At 41.4% G+C, this 18,721-nt stretch overlaps 1 protein-coding gene across 5 annotated transcripts in view; it reads left to right on the forward strand.

The window, feature by feature from the left end:
* Positions 1-496: 496 nt before the first annotated feature.
* ZRANB1 (zinc finger RANBP2-type containing 1) overlaps positions 497-18,721 on the forward strand; it is a 44,416-nt gene continuing 26,191 nt past the window's right edge. For 2 of the 5 annotated variants that reach the window (XR_011337995.1, XM_069864106.1), the window contains exons 1-3: positions 497-703; positions 12,725-12,837; positions 13,494-14,377. Coding sequence is in view for 4 of the 5 variants with exons in the window: in XM_069864106.1 (XP_069720207.1) it covers positions 13,564-14,377 (814 nt within the window). In the remaining variant the exon portion in view is untranslated. Of the gene's footprint in view, positions 704-12,002; positions 12,140-12,724; positions 12,838-13,493; positions 14,378-18,721 lie in introns of those variants that run through there. The other 3 variants (XM_069864107.1, XM_069864108.1, XM_069864109.1) reach the window with 3 other exon arrangements.

Genomic DNA, 18,721 nt, shown 5'->3' on the forward strand with positions numbered 1-18,721 from the left:
GTGGGGGACTCTGAGGGGCTCTGAGGTACCCAGGGGAGGGGGGGTGTCCCCGGGGCTGAGATGTGCGAGGGGAAGACCGCGGGTGGCTCCGAGGGTCCCCGGGAGGGGAGAAGATCCTGCAGAGGGATCAGAGGTGAGGGAAAGGCTGCGGGGGGCTCCGGGGAGGAGCTCCGCGTGGTGACCGGGGCTGGGATGAGCGAGGCCCGGGCTGTGGGGGATCTCGGGGAGGGGCTCCGCGGGGTCCCCGGGGCGGGGCGAGGGGGCGTGGCCAGAGGGCGGGGGGCGTGGCTCCCGCGGGCGCCCCCGCGGCGGGGATGACGTCACCCGCTGAGCCCAAAGAGACGCGCTGCCATTGGCGACCGGGCGGGCGCGGGCTCCGCCAATGGGCGGCGGGCAGGCGGGGAGGCCGGGCTGACGCGCTGGGCCGCTGGCCGGACGGGGGTTTATTTTGCTTTTGGGCCGCTCCGGCTGCCGCCATTAGAGAAGCCCGGGAAGCGGGGCGAGAGGCTCCCCCCCGCCTCCCCCCTCCCTTCCCCCCCCAGCCGCGCCGACTGGGAGCGTCTGCGCCCGCGGCGGCCCCGCCGCGCCGGGAGAAACCATGTCGTGAACGGGGGGGGGGTCGGGGGGAGGGAGGGGGGGAAGAGGACGGCGCGGCTCGGCGGGCCGGGGCAGCGAGAGCCTGCGGGACGGCGGCTCCGGCGAGGTAAAAACCCCTCCGTCCCCTCCCCGGGGGGAGCGGGGTCACCGTGCAGGGAGGGGGGACACGCGTCACGGCGAGCCGAGCCTCGGAGCGGGGGCAGGGAGGTCGGGGTTGTCCCCCGGGGGGGCTTCTCGGGGGAGACGCTCCTCCCGCTGCTTCCCTCCTTCCCTCCCCCTTTTCCCCTCCGGGATGTGCCCGGTGGGAGCCGCGCTGGGGCTGCTCTGGGGTCGCGGGGCTCCCGCGGTGTTGTCTCTGGGTCCAGCGTCGCGTATGGGATCGTGGAATCGTAGGTTGGAAGGGAGGAAGGAGATGGTCCTGTTCCTGGTGGGCGCTTGGCCGGGAGCGGAGCGTGGTGGGAAGTGTTTGGGAGCTGTGGGAAGTGTGTCAGAGCCTGGGCTTGTGGACTGGAATTTTAAGAGAGAAAAAACAAACCAAAACCAAACTAGCCAGGGAAGTTGTGTTGTGAGGAGTGAGGCACACCTTGGCAATCCACGCTGCCAGCCTCGCAGCCCCGCGCTCCCTGCCCAGGTAAGGCAAACTCTTCCACCGAGGTCACCAACCTCTCCCAGTCCGTCCTTCCCGGTGAGAAGAGGTGTCCCTTCCAGCCCTTATCCCAGCGCTCCGTCCCCACGGGAGTCATCGCCATCTCCAGCAGCCGGTGAGAGAAGCGATGGGAGAAGATGAGTCTCCTGCGTGGCAGGCGTAGTGCGAGAGCTGCGGAGAACTTTTTGCTGCCACGGTGACTTTCAGTGATGCTAATAATGACAACTTTTTCTGGAAGTCTTGGGAGTTGATGTAGTAAACAAACGTTGTTTGGCAGGCTTTTGTGCTGTGCCTGAACAGTCTCCACTCGCTGGCTGCCCGCTGTGTCAGAAGTGGTGGAACTGGCATGTGAGTTTAGCACATTGATACAGTTGTTGATGCAGAAATTGAAATGCGAGTTGCCTTGTGTGTAATACTTTAGCTTCCTTCCTTCTCCAGAACCATGTTAAAGCTCATTCTGCTGTGAGCAAAACCTTGTAAGAGGAGTACGGGAAAGATCTGTTACTCTTAGTTTTGTCTTCTGCTCATCTAACATTTGTATTTAATGACTACAAAAGACATTTGTGAAGCCCATTTATTCTTTCTGCCCCCTTTTTCAGTAGTTACTCAGGATGGGGCGGAAACAGGTAAGCAGCAGGAGGTCTTCTGGAACTCTGCTGTTTGACTCCTTCCGAAGGCTGAGTCGAACCGGTGTCTTGGCACATGGAGTCTGGCATGTTATATCTTAAAGGTCATTTCTGATGTAAGTCTGTTAGAGCATTTAAAGAGAATAACGCTTTTGGATGTGTTGCATTTTGTAGAATTTGTGAAACTTTATGCGATATAGTTGTGTTGAAGTAAAAAGAAATTATTACCTTCTCTTATGCCGCTTGAGTAGGTACAGGTGGATGGGGTGACCGATGAGGTCATAATCGGTTGTTGTAGTTACCTCCATTAGCATTTTCTCAGAAGTACAGTTAAAAATATTAATGTAAGTGGAATGCTGAGTGGCGTAAAAGCATCAGTGGAATTCATCAAAGGCATGACTTAAATTGAAGACTAGTTAAAATGCAGGATTGGTCAAGGCAACGTTTCCAGTCTTATTTTACCTTGTGTATGGCCTTTGTAATGGTACGTCACTCGGTATGTTATTCCCTTGGGGATGGGAAATCCCATCCATCTTTGTTCTTTACAAGACAGATCTGTAAATAAGTCAGAAATGTGAGTAGGAAATACTGTCCTGGTTGGATGTGGGGATGTTTTTAATACAGTTGATCAAATAATCAAATATAGTCTCGGATGTTTTAGTGTGAGATTTACTGGCTACTTCCTGTGATAACTTAGGTGTTGACATTTTTCTTTCCCAATTCTGTCACACCCGTTTTGCTCAGGGTGAGGACTGTGCAAAACTTAAGATCAATACATTGTTTATTGTGATGTACCATCTTCTAATTGCAGCAACGCGTTTACTTTTCTACTGCCAGTTCTGTTAGAAGTCCCATGCCCCTTCCTCCCCCAAAAACGTGAAGACTGGTTTGTTTTGAGCTCTTTGAATCTTATGTCAACAAGTAATCCCCATTTTAACTGCTTGTGAATTATGACCCACAGTCTCCTTGTTCTAAAATGGAACTCAACTTTAGTTTGGCAGCTGAAAATGGCTGGATTAGCTGTAACAGAGTTCTTAAAGCTTTATTTTTTTTTAAGTAGTACTACATAGGAAGAGGGAGATGAGACAACATTGAAATGAGAATTTTTTCAGCACAGCTGATGAGGAGCTTCCCACTTTGCTTGTTAAATGGTGCAGCTCGGTTAAATCAGTGAAATAACAGATAATTATCACTTTGTAATGTCAGTTGAATAGAATTCGTTATACCTTAAAAAGAAAACTTCTATCTTAAGATCTCTAACAATAGGAATTCAGACGCTTTTCTGGTACTTTTTTTTTTCATAGTGCTTCTTGCATAGCTGATGTTGCTTTAACTCACACAGAATCAGACTGATTTTGTAACTGTGTTCACTTTTGCATCATCAGTTGCTGAAGCACAGCTTCTCATATGTAGGTAGTTAATGCTTTTGGAACTTGTGAAATACAAGATTAATAATAGGACTGTCATCTTTTTGGTGTCTGGCAGTTAATGTACTTTAAAAGAACATCTGTAGTACTTCGGCTTCAATCCTGAGAACACAGTAATCTGTAGTGATAGGGTTGATTTCATATTTCCTTCTGTTGTGGCATGGGCAGGTTTTCAGAAGCTCTGTAGTCAAACTGGAGTTGTAACCACCTGGCATTTTTCAGAAGAACTTTTTTCCTGTGCTGCTCTTCCATTTAAGCAAAAAATCAGTTTGGTGAAGATTGGAGAGGGAAGAGGTCTGGCGGGCGTGGAGTAGGGAATGTGTGCAGTGATGTTTGAGGAAGGAACTGTCTTCAAGAGGGGTCTGATATGGAGACCTTGCTTCAAGGAAGCAGAAGGAATGGTGGTATTTTTAATCAGGAACATGGGAGGGTAATACATCTGAAAGAGTTGTAGTTGCTGGTTTGAACAGAGCATCCTGCCTACGAAGCAGCCAAGCCTGCAGCCCTTTTGCATCTTGCTGTACAGCAGACATAATTAAGTTGGCATTTTTCCCTTTGGTTATTTGGATTTATCCTGATATGATCTGTTCTGCTTGTTCCTAAAACAAGGGTCCTATTGCTTTTTTTTTTGTATTTTATGTTTCTCGTGAAGTGGATTATTTTTTGGTTGAGAATGGCTGCTAATTTTTCTTGTATTCACACGTGCATTTTAAATTACTGTGAGTTAGTACTTCTAAGGCAAACATTGAAGAAGGCACAGAATTTACATCTGTCAGTACAGTTGAGTTTAGAATTGGACTGCAAGTACTTGAAGTGATGGGAGCCAGGTACAATAACATGACCATGTGTGCAGCCTGCTGTCCAGGGGATGGAGTGACTGGAAGGATGGACCTCTGTCTATTTTGGTAGGTGTAAATAGAACTGCTGCCTGAAACTGTCATTTGTGAGCAAGGAGGCTGCAGTCTTTTTTTTTTTTTCTATTATTATTTTATTTTATTTTCCCTCCTTTTTCCACTGTGCCAGAAGCCAAGTACACGGTGATGTTTTATTCGGCTTGTCTTTGCCATTATTTTTGTAAACAAATATTAGGGTTTAAAAGTCTTCCTTGTTATTCTTTTGATTTGATTTAGCATGTCTCTTGAGTAGCTGTTTTTAATGAAACAGAGAAAGTCCAAGTTACTGGGGGGGTTTACAGACATTAAGAAACTTTTATAAGTTCCACCGTATTCTAGATATTCAGGAATTAGCTTTCCTGGTCTGAAGAAAATAGGCTGAGCCATTGTTTAAGTGACTCCGGAAAGAAAAATGAAGTTATCTGTTTTGTTTTCGGTAGATTAGAACTATTATGATCAAGTAATCTTTTAGTGGCTTTGAAGTTGCGCTCCCCTTTGTAGGGCCATTCATTTGAATACCACATGACTCTTGTTGTGTAGACCTCTGATTATCTCTGTGGAAAAAAGTAAAAAAATCATAAATGTGGATAATTCTAGCAAAAAAATACATAGGAAATTTGCTTTGTGAAGGTGATTGTTTATGTGAGAATCTAATTTCTGTGGTTGTAAAGTCTACAAGTGCATTGTGAGTGTGACTTGTACTTTTTTTCAGGCTAGTGGGCTTTGAGGTATTTCTTCTGTCTCCATTCATCTTCCCAGTACCTAAGCAGGGATTCGGTAGCGACAGCTGGAATATTTATTAGTGCTGCGCTCTGAGTACTTTCCTGAAACAGCTTCAGTCTGCAGGTCCGGGTCTTAAGTTGTCTGCAGCTTCAAGAAGTGTTGAGTACATACTTCTTTGCATGCTAGGCCTTTTCTTTTCTTTAGTTCGTGCTACCATGATAAGTCATGAGTACTTGTCCTGGGTGTTCCAACAATGTCGGATTGCCATTTATGCCTTCTGTTGGATGGGTCTTTATGTTTAGTTCTTGGCTACGAAGGCTTCCCCTTACTCTGTGCTTGTGGAGAAGCTGATTTTTTTTATCTTGCTGAAAGGTTGAGATGATCTGCTGGACTGTTTACATTTTTTTGACCTCCACATTGCTGTTTAGCTTGGCAGGGATAAAAATACTTGTCACCTCATGGCTTCTGAATGGTTTATTTAAAGATGGTTGTTTGGTGTTCTCTCTAGCAGAAGGTTATTCCCACCCCCTAAAAAGAGGGAGGTTTACTGTTTTAGAGTTGTTACTCTGAAACTTTCTAGCTGTTCAGAGTGCTGTATTTAACTTGAAGGTGTTGGATATCTGTTGCGAGCAAAATGCAGATGACTAATCATAACCTTAGAGTAATTTTTATTTTTTGTAAAAGAAATAAACATTATATCACTTCTCTAGAAGGGGCTTGAATCTGTTTTCCCTGTGATATTTAATACTACTTCTTTGTCCTATGTTAAGTAGTGTCACAAAGAGTAGTGTTTCTTGTGTGCTGTTTTGTGTAATGGCATTCTAGTCAGTATCTTAACAAGAGGCTTGTATGACTTACATGGGCTAAAACTAGTCTTCAATATAGCCCAATTGCAAATATGTGTACCAGACGTGGCCCTGGACTGTATCTATGAGTGGCTTGCCATTAATTAGAAGGAAACACCATAGCAGTCGATGCTGAGTGTATGTTTGCCCGTTTCATTTGGAGGCAGGTGTTTGTTCTCCACCACTTGGTGACTGTCTGCATGTAGCCATGATCTTAGGGTCAGCCAGTATCGTGGAGGTCCAGAGGATAATTACTAGAACTGAATGTCAAATGTGCAAGTCAATTTAATGTTCCTTGTTGTTGGATTATTTAAAATCTTTTTAGGTTTTGATGTCTAACTTCACAGTGTGTTTGTACTCAGAGTTTGGCATCTGGTTTTCCTCATCTTATGTGAGGATGGCAGAGATCTAAACAAAAATGAGTCTCGTGTTTTAGGCGTGTAGTCTAAACACAGATTAACGAGACTTTTTGTGTTTGACCTCAGTTTTTATGAAGAATCCCCATCTCCAACTTCTGTACTTTGTCCAATGCAAATGTCTTAACAGGATTGTTAGAACTTGTTACTGTATTGTGCATCTCCTTGAGTCAGTGTTCATCTGCTGCTGACTGTTCATGATGATCAGATTCATTAAATGTCGCTGACTTTATTTATGCAAATATTCTAGAATAGCTCATTATTTTGAGTCACTTTTGCTTAGTTTTTGATTAGGATTGTGTGGGAGATGCTAAGCATTATGTAACTGTTGATCTGCTTACTCTCGTTTTCCCAAATGATATTAGTTTCTAAGTAAGCAGTCGTATTTAGTCCATCCTAATGTGAAGTAATGTCTTGTCCGAATAGTTGTTCACTTTTAATTGAGCTTGAAACATAATGCTGCCGCCTCCCTTGGAAAAATGTAGTTCTGAAATAGGAAAGAAGACCAACCAGCAAGCCAGTGCTATTGTGTTTTATAGGTTATTTTCTGTGGTTAAGGTTTTCCTAGCTTTTGGTGACAAATTTAAGGGAGCTATCTGTATTTTATAGTTAGGTCAACATCCTCACCTGAAGTTCTTTGTCAAATTTTGTATTTCAGGTATCTCCTGAGATCTGTGACCTCCTGGAAGCTTGTCTCCTTAACTGCAAAATTAGGCATCTCCTTGCATTAAAATAGCATATAAATTCACTTGTCTATGAAAAAAATCAGGCTTTATTTGAAATTATAGCAGTTGGATTGGAAGTGTGAACACAATATTGAAAAGAAAGCTGAAGCAAAATCAGCATAATCCTTCTGAATACCGTAAATACCCAATAAAGTAGACTTAAGATGCTTTGCAGTGAGGTACAAATCCATAAATCAATATTGAGGCATTTTTTTATTAATTGTATGTAAATTAAGCATGTCAGAATTCACTGAGTAAACAGACTTCCAAACGTTTTCCAGAGTTATTACTTACTTTCTCAAATTTTAAGTTTTTTGGTTAAGAGAACTGTATTTTCTGCAGTGTGTATCTCTGTGAAAAGTCAAGATTTTAACCGATTGTCCACTTATAGGAGTAAATGAAAGGTTGTATGTAATCAATGAGGTCATACCTAAAAATCTGCAGTAGAGAGTATTTTTTGACAGCCTAAGCTATCAAAACCAAAGAAAAATGTTAAAACTCATTTAACATACTGGACTCTAAGTAGTTACTCAGTTATAACTAGTTTGTAGATTGTGTCGTGGTTTATTTAGCAATGATTCGGTCTTAACAGAACTGACATTTGTGCCAAGATTAACTTGATGCCTCTCAAGTCGGCAACGTTGTTCTTGTTACCCATGTTATTGGGAGCAGAGGAACAGCCCTACTACTCAGAAGAGTAAAGGTGATCCTTGTGTGTTTGAGAGCAGTGTCCTTACTGGGGCAAGAATGGGAAGGATAATGTAGTTTGACAAAAGCCTCCACTTTGTCTTACAGCACAACTCTTGCTTTGTGTCTGTACTTTATACAAAAGGGGTTTCTACGTTCTGTAATGATAGCTGCAGTCTGAGGCCAGTTCCTACTGTCTGTACTGCAAACAGCCACCCAGTGTTCTTTAAAGAAATAAAAATTTAGTGAGCAGAAACACCGCCTCATATAGCAGCTTGTGGAGAGTAACTTCAGTGCTCTCTTCAGGAGACAAAAGACTTTTCTCTGCTTTGCTGATATGTTTGGGACAGTATCCTTTCTTTTTTTAAAGAACTGTCCTAACAACCAAAGCAAAATATGCTTCCTTGTTAAATTCCTTGCTTCAGTGTGTTCAGGCTAATACAGAAAATGCTTCTGTATTTGTGACTTTGCAGTAATCTTTCCATAATACATGGTTATTGCCCTTAGCACAAAGCTTCCAGATGCAGTGCTGATCTGATTTGGTTGTCCTATTGACAAGGTCAGTGTTCTTAATTTTGTTTTAAACTAATTTGCAGAGATGACAATGGAACTTATTATTTGTTCCCTTTGACCTATAGAAGCTGAGGTTCAAGTTTTGTGCTTCTAATACACTGACATGTTGGGGCGGTCATGCAAGAATAGTGAATAGTTGAAGGTGAGGGGACTTTAAGTTAAGAGAAGAAAGTGTCAGTAAAATTCCACCTTAGAAAATCAGGCAAGGCAACTTTCATGGGGGAAAATAGATTCTTAATACTTGGGAATAAATTTCAGATAGGTTATTTAAAAATGTAAGTTGTTTTTGAAGTGCATGGACAATGTGATGCCTCACAAGGATTCTTGGACCCACATAACAAAAATGGAAGTTAAGCCACTTACATAGCAATGTCTTCTCTGTAAGAAATTGTTGAGGTTTTTGGAGAGTTTACACATTTGAAAGAAACAAATTGCCCTTTTTGATTTAAGCTTATGCGCGCCTCTTATCTTCTTGGCCTTCCTACTGGGTTTGTTTGAAAACTGGTGAAATTTTTGAGTCCCTCGTTTCCACTTTAAAAAGGTACTGAGGTTGGAGTCAGTAGCAGAGTGATGGTGTGTGTAAATGTGTGTGTTTGGAAACAGCGAAATACTGTGTTACCTGCTGTGAACACTTGACTCAAATTCATCTTGTGTATCTTGGAAAGTGCTGTGCAGTTTTACAGAGTAAAATCAGCTACAGCTTTCTAAATTCACACCAGTGCACATCTTATCTTAACCATCTAAGGTGGCAATCCAGATGTGTGATTTTAACAGATTTTCCTTCCACAGCTTTAATTAGGAAGCTTCTTTGTGTACAAATGAGCTTCAGTTTTCTAAGTATGCTAATTTTTGAGGTAATTGTTAGAAAGCCTGAGGCAGTGATATACGAGGGGGAAGGAAGGCTTCTGAAAATGTGTCAAATTGTGTGGAGTTAATTGATAGGCAAGTTTTCTTACAAATCTATTTGTTCATTGTGTGTCTGTTTAAGCTTCATAGCTGCATTATCCAGCTGTTAGTGAGTGATTACACCTGTCAGGTTGGGACCTTATGGTTGATGTGCATTTAAATGCATCATGTTTTGTGATACGTTAAGAATATGTGAAAGTGCTGCTGTTTGATCTTTTGCTTTGAGTCGCAGTCCTGTTCCTTTCCGCTCCTTTTTGTGGTTGGGAGTGTGACAGGTGTTACTTCTGCACTCAAACTGTTGAGTTAATAGATTCTGCATTTGGCTTTAGAGACCTCTCTTTCAGAACAAGACGCCTCTGCTTCTTTTGTTCCTCCAAAAAGTTGCTTCAGTGTTTTAAAATAAAAATAAATAAACAAGCCCACCTTTCTTTTTGGGTCAGCTTGAGAGAGGCAGCTACACTGGAGGGAGGGAGGGTGGATTCTTTTTCCCTTGCAAGCCTTGCTGAAGGCTTAAAGTGATCCCTAAACTCTGTTTTCCCTGCAAATACAAAAGCAGTTAGCCTCGTTCGGAAATCCGTCTGCAGGAACAGAACGAGCTAAGGCAGGATCACTGATTTGATCACTGTGATTACGTAAGGTTTCTGCCAGCACAGATGCCAGCACCATCGCAGCAAAGGTCCATAGTGTAAACTGGGCTGAATCAGTGTCTGGCCTGTTTACAGGGAAGGGCTTGATCGTGTAATGAAATTGAGCTCCATGTTGTTCCTTGTTTGAGGCAAAGAAAAAATAACTTCTTGGCACAGTGAATAATTGAATTGAGGGGAGTATAATACAACTTGTCATGACCCTGTGATTTGAGGATTTCATTGTTTCGTCCCAATTTTTCTGTGCCATTTTGTGCTTTCCCATACACCTAAACAGGATATTCTTAAAAGTTGAAACAAAGCAAAAGAAAAATTTGTGACTGCTCTAGGTGATGTTTTCCAACTGATTTTTTTTTTAGTAAAAAGTTAGTCTGCTGATGGTTTGAAATTCCTTTGTTACTTGACTTGCCAGGATTTAATCTATTCTGTTCTCTATGTACTGAGTTACTCTGCTAATCTGTCCAGAAGGTATTTAGCACCCTGTTTGAACTGATCAGTTGGAACTTCCTTGGACTTTTGTGGGTTTCAATTTCTTGTCTGCTCATGCTTTTTGCACATTAAGGCACTCACCTGGGCATCACAGTCAACCGCTGTGCTGTTTCTCTCAGAGAGAAGGTGGTACTTCATTCAACTGCTCTGAAGAATCTAAAATAACAAGTTTACTTGAAGACAATGTAGCAAAGTAGTAATTCTGAAGAAATGTAACAAGTGTCAGGCTGCTCTGTGCTGGGATGATGGTCCTGTATGCCCAGTGAACTGGACTTTCTGCTGGCTCGGACTAAGGCCCAAAAGTAAAAAAAACCCCGATATGTAAAAGTGCTATATTTTCTCATCTGGCTGTGCTGTGGTGAGTGTTGGCAGAGCTGTCACACAAGAGAATTGGCACTGCTCCATTAAGCCTTTTTATATTCTTTACTTCATAATAACATGAGGTCTCACATTAGAGGTGGTGAGCCTCTTGGAGGCTTTCAAGGCTGTAGATACTCAGTCTCTCTAAGAATTATGTCTGAAAGCGTCTAGCATTTTAAAGGGCTCAGAATAATTGCAGCTAAAAGCCTAATCTTATGATATATATGAAAGCTTTTGTGTAACAGTGTGTCTGTGCTATTTAGTTTCATAAACAGTATCTCAGTATTTGTTTAGATAGTTTTTGTATTCAGTTGCTTTTTGACTTGGGCAGCAATCTCCTTTCCCATTCCTAATGTCAGTAAAACAGATGATGCTTGTTTTCTTGCCCTCTTCCCAATGTGGGCTGGGGTTTGTTTGCAATGGGAATGGCTGAGTTTACAGCTTTACAAACCAGGGCAGGTAGGAGACCATTTGCAGTTACAGGTTCCACTTGGGCTTCAGTGCACGTTGTATACAGCTCTTGCTTTTGCTTGAAAGCATTCCTTACTCAAAACATAGCAGCTTCTGCTCAGGTAGAAGTTATTTTTAAGCTTGTATTTGGCATTGAAGTGTTGGGACAGCCACTTTCTGGTTGTCCTTGGTAGCACAAGTGAAACTGCTTGGGGTGGTTCTGCTGGTGGGAGTTGGCAGGTGTGCCGCTGGTGCACTGTTTCCTTTTCTTTTCTGAAACCCACATCCAACTATCTTAAATTCCTGACTAGGGAAGAATATCTCAGAAAACTTTACTGTTTATAGAGAGCATAAGCTTGTTAAGAAATGTTGAAGTCATAAAAACCCCCTTATTTTGGGAATAGGGGGGGAAGCCTTGACCAAGTGGAATCGGAACATATGGTATAATCATGTAGCAGGTGTTTTAGAAAAGCTTTAGTTTGTTTATGGAGTAGAGAAACTGTTTTTTTTTTTCTCCAAGTTTTACGAAAGTGTTCTTGATGAAGTCACCTTTAGTAAAATCAGGTTGATTTTTTTTTTTGTTCCCATGGGTAGGTATGTATTTTTCATTTATTTTCTTACAAATCTGGGTACGATCTCATTCCCATTTTTGCCATTATGCATGGGCATGGAAACCTATGAGGAACAGTGGAGGGGCAGCAGTAGGAAGCCTAATTGCCTTCTCAGCACATTCCTTAGTCTGACACAGTTTTATAACATATAGCTAGAAGTGAAGTGCTTTGTGGGCTGTTCAAACGAGTAGTTTTGGAACCTGTGCTTCATGAGAAAGCTTTATATGTTCTTCATTGCTCAGGATAAATATGGATCGCTGCTGAAAAGGATAGTCCTGCCCTCTTCTCTGTCCTGACCATGCAATAGCCTCATTCATGCAGCCACCTGATCTGGTGAATAGATCCGAGTTGAGCTGCTGGGGGAAAAAAAAACTACGCTGCCTGCTAGAAGGGAGATAGTAGGGATAAGGGTGACAGAATTCAGTGGACATTTAGCTAAGCCTTAGTAGAGCAAGAGACGTGTGAAGCTATTTCAGTGAAGAATGTACTATCTCATAAAACACTGCCTAAGTGGAGAACAGGTATAAACTCATTTTTAGATCAATGTGTGTAGTTTTGAATTGAATCCTGTTGTGTAAATTCTCTTTTGAATTTTTGTTTACTAGACTTGGTGTGTTTTAGTTAGCCAAGAGAGTTGCAATATGATGAATGAGAATTGTCAGTCAGTTGATTTAACCAATTTGTATTTTGAACAGCTTTGCATGTATAAAAATGGCACATAATTGAGTCTTACATGTTGGTTAATGATTCTGTGGCAAGGGAGTAAAAAGACTGTATGTATTTTTCTATTTGTCCTTTTATCTACCTGATTTACCCTTCCCCTCTATTATGCCCTTTATGCAAAGTTACTGTTTATAGATTTTTTCTGGTGTGAATTTGATGTTGCTTGGTTCAAATTCTCTTACTTCAGCAGACTGATCACTTGTGTAGCAACTGATTCTTTATTTGTTTATCTTAACCAGTGTGTATGTTAGTCTCATCAGGTCATGACTGAGTTAAAACGAGTAAATTGGGATCCGAATAGGTGTGGCGTTTAATAATTAACTTTCTGGTTACTCAGGTCCAGTAGGAAACCTGTAATGAGTCTGTTTTCATTTTGTTTACAGGAATAGTTATCTGCTTAGTCTCATCCTTCATATTTGGCAATCTGAGGGGAAGATCTGAGCCAGCATGAAGACAGAATCCCCTCTTCATTAGAGAAAAAGTGAGTTGGAATTGGGTTGTAATCTGGATTTGTGGAAAGAAAATTACTGTGTTAGCTTGTCAACACACACAGCTTGCGCTTGCTTTCAAGTGGCATTTTAACTTCATAACACTACTGAGATGAGTGGTGTCCATTCAAGGCCTGGTCTTGGTTAAACGTGTGTATAACACTTTCAAATGTATGTATTTTATGTAAACTCCTACACTCTACTGTTCTGAAAGAACTACTTACTGTGTCACTGCCCACCTGATAGACTCCGTCCTTCCACACTGTGGTTGTGCAATAGACCTCACGGCATCTGGAATTTGTGTTCCTTTTCTTGGTCTGCTCTATACATATTGAGTTTTATTTCAATAATTTAATGTTTTTAACTTGTTTCTTTGGCTGTACTGATCTCTTCTCCAGTATTCCCAGTGCTTAAGATCTGTCTTCTGAATTTGTTTTGGAAGCCTCTGTTCAAATTGAAGAAATTCCAGAAAGGACACAGTTGAGTTTTCCTTTCTGCAGTAGGAAATCCTGCATTTAAAATGCAATTCTGCAGTGTTTTTTCTCCCCCAAAATATTCTTATAATATCAAGAAAAGAAGTCTGCTCATTTGCCCAGCCTGATTTTTTTATTTGATCACATCAGCTGGGTTAAAACTCATTTGTGTTTTTATTTTTGAAACAGAGCTCCTGTACTAATGATCTGTTCTGGTTACTTAGCTTTCTGCCTGACGCAGTTCATTGCAAGAAGTGCACGATGACAGAGCGTGGAATTAAATGGGCTTGTGAGTATTGTACATATGAAAACTGGCCATCTGCAATCAAATGTACCATGTGTCGTGCTCAGAGACCTAGTGGAACAATTATCACAGAAGATCCATTTAAAAGTGGTTCAAGTGATATTGGTAGAGACTGGGATCCTACGAGCACTGAAGGCGGGAGTAGTCCTTTGATATGTCCGGATTCTAGTGCAAGACCACGGGTTAAATCATCTTACAGTATGGAAAGTGCAAATAAATGGTCGTGCCACATGTGCACGTACTTGAACTGGCCAAGAGCGATAAGGTGTACTCAGTGCTTGTCTCAGCGGAGGACCAGGAGTCCCACAGAGTCTCCTCAGTCTTCAGGTTCTGGTTCAAGACCAGTCCCTTTTTCTGTTGATCCGTGTGAGGAATATAATGACAGAAATAAACTGAACACAAGGGCTCAGCACTGGACTTGTTCTGTTTGTACATATGAAAACTGGGCGAAGGCCAGGAAATGTGTTGTGTGTGATCATCCCAGACCTAACAACATAGAAGCAATAGAACTGGCAGACACGGAAGAGGCTTCTTCGATCATAAATGAGCAAGACAGAGCTCGATGGAGGGGAAGCTGTAGTAGTGGTAATAGCCAAAGAAGATCTCCGCCTACAACCAAACGTGAATCTGATGTGAAAATGGACTTCCAAAGAATTGAATTGGCTGGAGCTGTTGGCAGCAAGGAAGAACTTGAAGTTGACTTCAAAAAGCTAAAACAAATAAAAAATAGAATGAAAAAGACTGACTGGCTGTTTCTAAATGCTTGCGTGGGTAAGTTGTTTGCTCCTACCTTATACTGTTATTCTTGTGGTTAGGTATTTTAAGTGAATGAAGAATTAAAATATAGACTTGACATTTGATTTTGAAACAGCTTTTTTTTTTTTTTTTTATTTTCATCTCTGCATTTTAATTTTAAAAGGTAAACTAAATGTAGAAGTTCCTGAAATAGCACCTGCTAAGAGAGGGTGCAGAGTACATCCATACTCTGAAGAGGGCTATATGTGTTTCCAAACTATGCTTGGACTTTTTTGACATTTTGTAGAAATGAATACCTTTGTAACCAAATCCTGTTGTTCTGTGTAGTTATTGGAAGGTGGGAAAATAACAAAACCAGCCTACAGAACAACGTAATGCATATAGTACCATAAAAAACGCCATTAGTGTGTAATTACAATGACTTTTCTCTTTGCTATGGGAAGATACGCTCTCAGAATCGGCAGCTGCAGCTTGGGAGTATTTGTAAACAGTGTAGAGCTTGCACCAGTACAAGATGCTCTGTCAGTTGTTAAAAATAGCACCAAAATATGTAGCTCCAAGAAACTGCATGTGTAATATTGACCTTGAAAGTAATAATGTTGTATTAATACAGATAAGGTGGTGTAAATGTTTACAGGGTTTCTGAAAGTGTTTTTTGTAGTTGACTACGCCAAAAAAATTCAAATCCCAATTTTGTTTTGTGTTTTAGTGCTTTCTTAAGAAAATTCTGGATAATTCTCCCAATGCTATTAAAGAACAGAGACATAGGAGAGCAGGGTTTCCTTCAGTTATTGACCTTGTGAGTTAACTTTTGTGCTGTGACTTCCCAGAAGCAGATATCTCGTGCCCTAGCATACAAGCAGGTTAAACACTTGAAATATGCAACTATTTTTAGAGTAAAACACTTCATTTGAAACTGCAGCACTACCAGTATGTCTCGTACTACTCCTTTATATTTCACGAAGTCACTTCATAACTGTTAAAACTGAAAATCTTATTTATGGAGCTGCTTTATTTAATATAGTTAATCAGGTGTAAATGTTCTTATGGGTATCATGGCCTTGTCTTCTCTGAGCTAATAAATATTCCAGTTTGTTTTGTGTTGCATGAATAGTTGGACAAATGCATATCCTTTTGAAAATATTTACCTGCCTCAATGTTTGCTCATACTTTCAGCCCTTTACATGCCAGCAGGTGCTCAGTGCTTTTTTCTTCTGAACTGAAGCAATTGAAATCCTGTGTAGTATTTTGTAACACATCAAATACTCAAGATTGGTTGTTTGAGGTTGTTCCCATGCTTCATGAGTGGCTATATTGCATTCTGATAGCAGTTGTATTAAATATTAGATTTTCTTTACTCTGCTTTTGAAAAAGTGAAACTTCTTTGGATATTCCATGGATCTTTCATGCTTTCAGGTTTAATCTGTTTTGGAATGGTTGCATTTATAGTAAAGAATGTGAGTTTTGCAAGTATTTAATGTTGCTTGTGACTGTACGTGAAACTCAAAACTATGTTCATAGAAATTTGTAAGGGAATAGTGATTTGTTTCTTTTAAGATAGTTTAAAGGGATCATGATGAGAAAGCCGAAATGCAAGTGGAGCTGTGTGCTGAGTTTTAATGTAAGATTTAATGGACTACTTTCTGTAAATGAAACACTTATTGTACTTCAACTTTTTAACTGAGGAGGGGGAAAAACAGTAATTAAAGCTGTTTATTAGCAATCCTTTATTTCAGAATTTCGTTTTGCAATCACAGGTGTCATTTTCCCAAATACTCCTTGTAGTGGGAGTAACTGTAGAAAGTGTGATGAAAGCTTCATAGATTTTGTGGTTCTCTCTGGATGTTTTGCAGTGTGCATGCATCTGTGTTTGAAAGGTGTGCCGGTAATTTAAAAAACAATAAGCCACAGTTGTGTTGGCTTTTATTTTCTTAGTGTGATACATTGAAAACAATTTAACTGTCAATGGAACAATTTTGCCTGAAGCATACGTTCTGACCACTGAAATCAACTGAGCTGTTGGGACTGACTGTGTTGCTGCTCATAGAGAGCTGGAGCTCTTGTGAACTTTTAGCTGAGCTTAACGCTTATCAATCCTTACCAAACACAGTTATAAAACAGGACAAGTTCATGTTAAATGTCCAGTACGTTTGTGAAAATCGATGGAGTAAGAGTTGGTGTGTAGTCTGTGACCGTAGTCCAGGTGGTGGTGTGTCAGGATTTGGTGACTACAGGCTGTGCACCTCTGAGTTTAAGCTCAGTGAGTTCTCGAGGGTCCATTTTGTTTGAATCTGTCTCATGTGAGTGATGTAGATGGATCAGCTTAAAGTTTTTGGATGTACAAAGTGTAGCCTTCCGTGAAGTTAAAAATAAAGATTAGAAGAGTAGGAGTAATTCTTGGCAGACTGGTTATTTTCTTTTCTCTTATAAGATATTATCTTTCAGAAGGTACCAAGGAAAACGTTTGATGCTTTAGGACAGCTGTTTACTTGAACTCCCTCTTCGCGTCTCAACTCTAGTATAAAATTCTTCTTACTACATTTTACATTTAATGTCAAACTCCATTAAAAACATGTATCTGACTTTTTTTTTTTTGCATCTGTTCTTTTTAGCTGAAACGTGAAGACAGGTGTGTGTCTTGTGTGATTTACCAAAGTACCTCTGTGTGTTTGTGGGTTTTTTTTGTTTTGTCAGAGACATCCATTAATGCTCTGCCTACCTCAGTCAGTAAACATGCCATCAAAGCTTCTGTTCCTTGCAAATCTAGGTTGTACAAAACACGATGAGGGCAACTCTTTCATTTCAGCTTGGTTTCCTTGGTGGAGGGTATTCTTTCAGAATCAGTAGTATCAGTGGCATTCCCCCTTTTAAAGTCTGCAATGTACTTGAATTTTACTTTTGCTATTGGCTTGGCTTTTGCAGTAGAGGATGTAGCAGTCAAATCATTCTTTCTCAAAAGGATGAGATTTTAGAACTGATCAATAAAACTTATGAAAATCCAAACAGAACACGTAGTAAGTACGGCTGTTGGCTAACACAGCCTGCTGCAATTGCCAGTTTGAATCGCAAAGAGAAATTACATACGGCTTCTGCAAGGACACCCGTGATTTCAACTGCACTGGCAGAGTACAAGGTTAATGTGGAGTCCAAAGTGACTCTCTCTTATGGAGGGAGGGAGGAAGCTAATATATATATTTAAAATTAAACCCCATTGTCCTTCAATAACTCATAAGCCAAAGAGACCGTAGGAGAGGTTTGGTGGCTGGTGGGGCTTAGGGAATCTGATATGCAAGAGCAGCAGTGCTGCTGTGGAGCCTGCTTACCGCTGGCTGTAGTGCAAATGGTTGAAGATGGTCATGACTAAGATCTTTCTTTGCATTCGGAGTTTGCTTGGGGCTTACACTTCAGGTCTTGCTGAAGCTTCCTCTCCCCTGACAACTTCAGGGCTGAGTTTTTCAGTGGTGCTAGCAGAATGTTTGCTGCAGGATACTGCTGGGGATTCTTGGGTTGTGTTCAGCTCCTGAGCTTGAACCGCAGCCCACTGATTAAAAGTAAAATACATTCTTCTCCTTTCCTTTCTCCTCCAACCCCGTTTATTAACTGCTGGGAGAGAATACGCTCTTCTCCTTGGGTTCAGGTCAGTAAGGGAGGCTCTGCCATCACAGGCCAGACTTTCACCCTGCTGGCTTTCAATCTGAGTAGATGTGCTGTGTGAACGAAACAATGGAGTGTTTCTTAAACAAATCCAAAATATTTAGAGCAATTGGCAATGAGTCTTGTTTTGCAGTACATCCTTAAAAGGACTATTAGTTCATTCCTAGTATTCCTAGATGCATGTCTGCTTAGTTTTCCCTCTGTAGATTGCTTTCTCTCTTACAGGTTTTTTTTCCTTTGTCCTTTTCTCCGTTTGGTTTTCTGAGATAGCCCCAAATGTATTCCCCAAGCTTTCAGTGCCCCTGTGGGAAAGGGGAATTGTTCTGACCAGATCTGGTTATGAAGCTGGTGGGGCAGCATCCCAGGCCACTCTGCAGCTGCAGGAAGGATAGAGCCTGCTTCCTGATCTCTGTCCTGTAGAGTGTGTGGCTCTTGACTAACAATAAAAGCAGCCTGAAGGGCCTGGCATGCCAAGGTGCTTACAGCTGGCACTGCCACCCAAAGTCATCCTCCTGGCTGCTTGTTTCTGTCTTCCTCCTGGCACCTTTGCACGCCAACGTACCATGAAGTATGTCTGGAAACTACTATTGCTAAAAATGGAGCTTGATGAGCTTGATCAGGGGATATTTTTGGAGTGGTGGTGGTTGTTTTGTTTTGCTAGTTTAGTTAACCCAGACTGGTTTCCTCATAGCACCAGTGGTACAG

This window comes from Phaenicophaeus curvirostris, chromosome 9 (genome assembly GCF_032191515.1).
Source record: "Phaenicophaeus curvirostris isolate KB17595 chromosome 9, BPBGC_Pcur_1.0, whole genome shotgun sequence".
Lineage (NCBI taxonomy): Eukaryota > Metazoa > Chordata > Aves > Cuculiformes > Cuculidae > Phaenicophaeus > Phaenicophaeus curvirostris.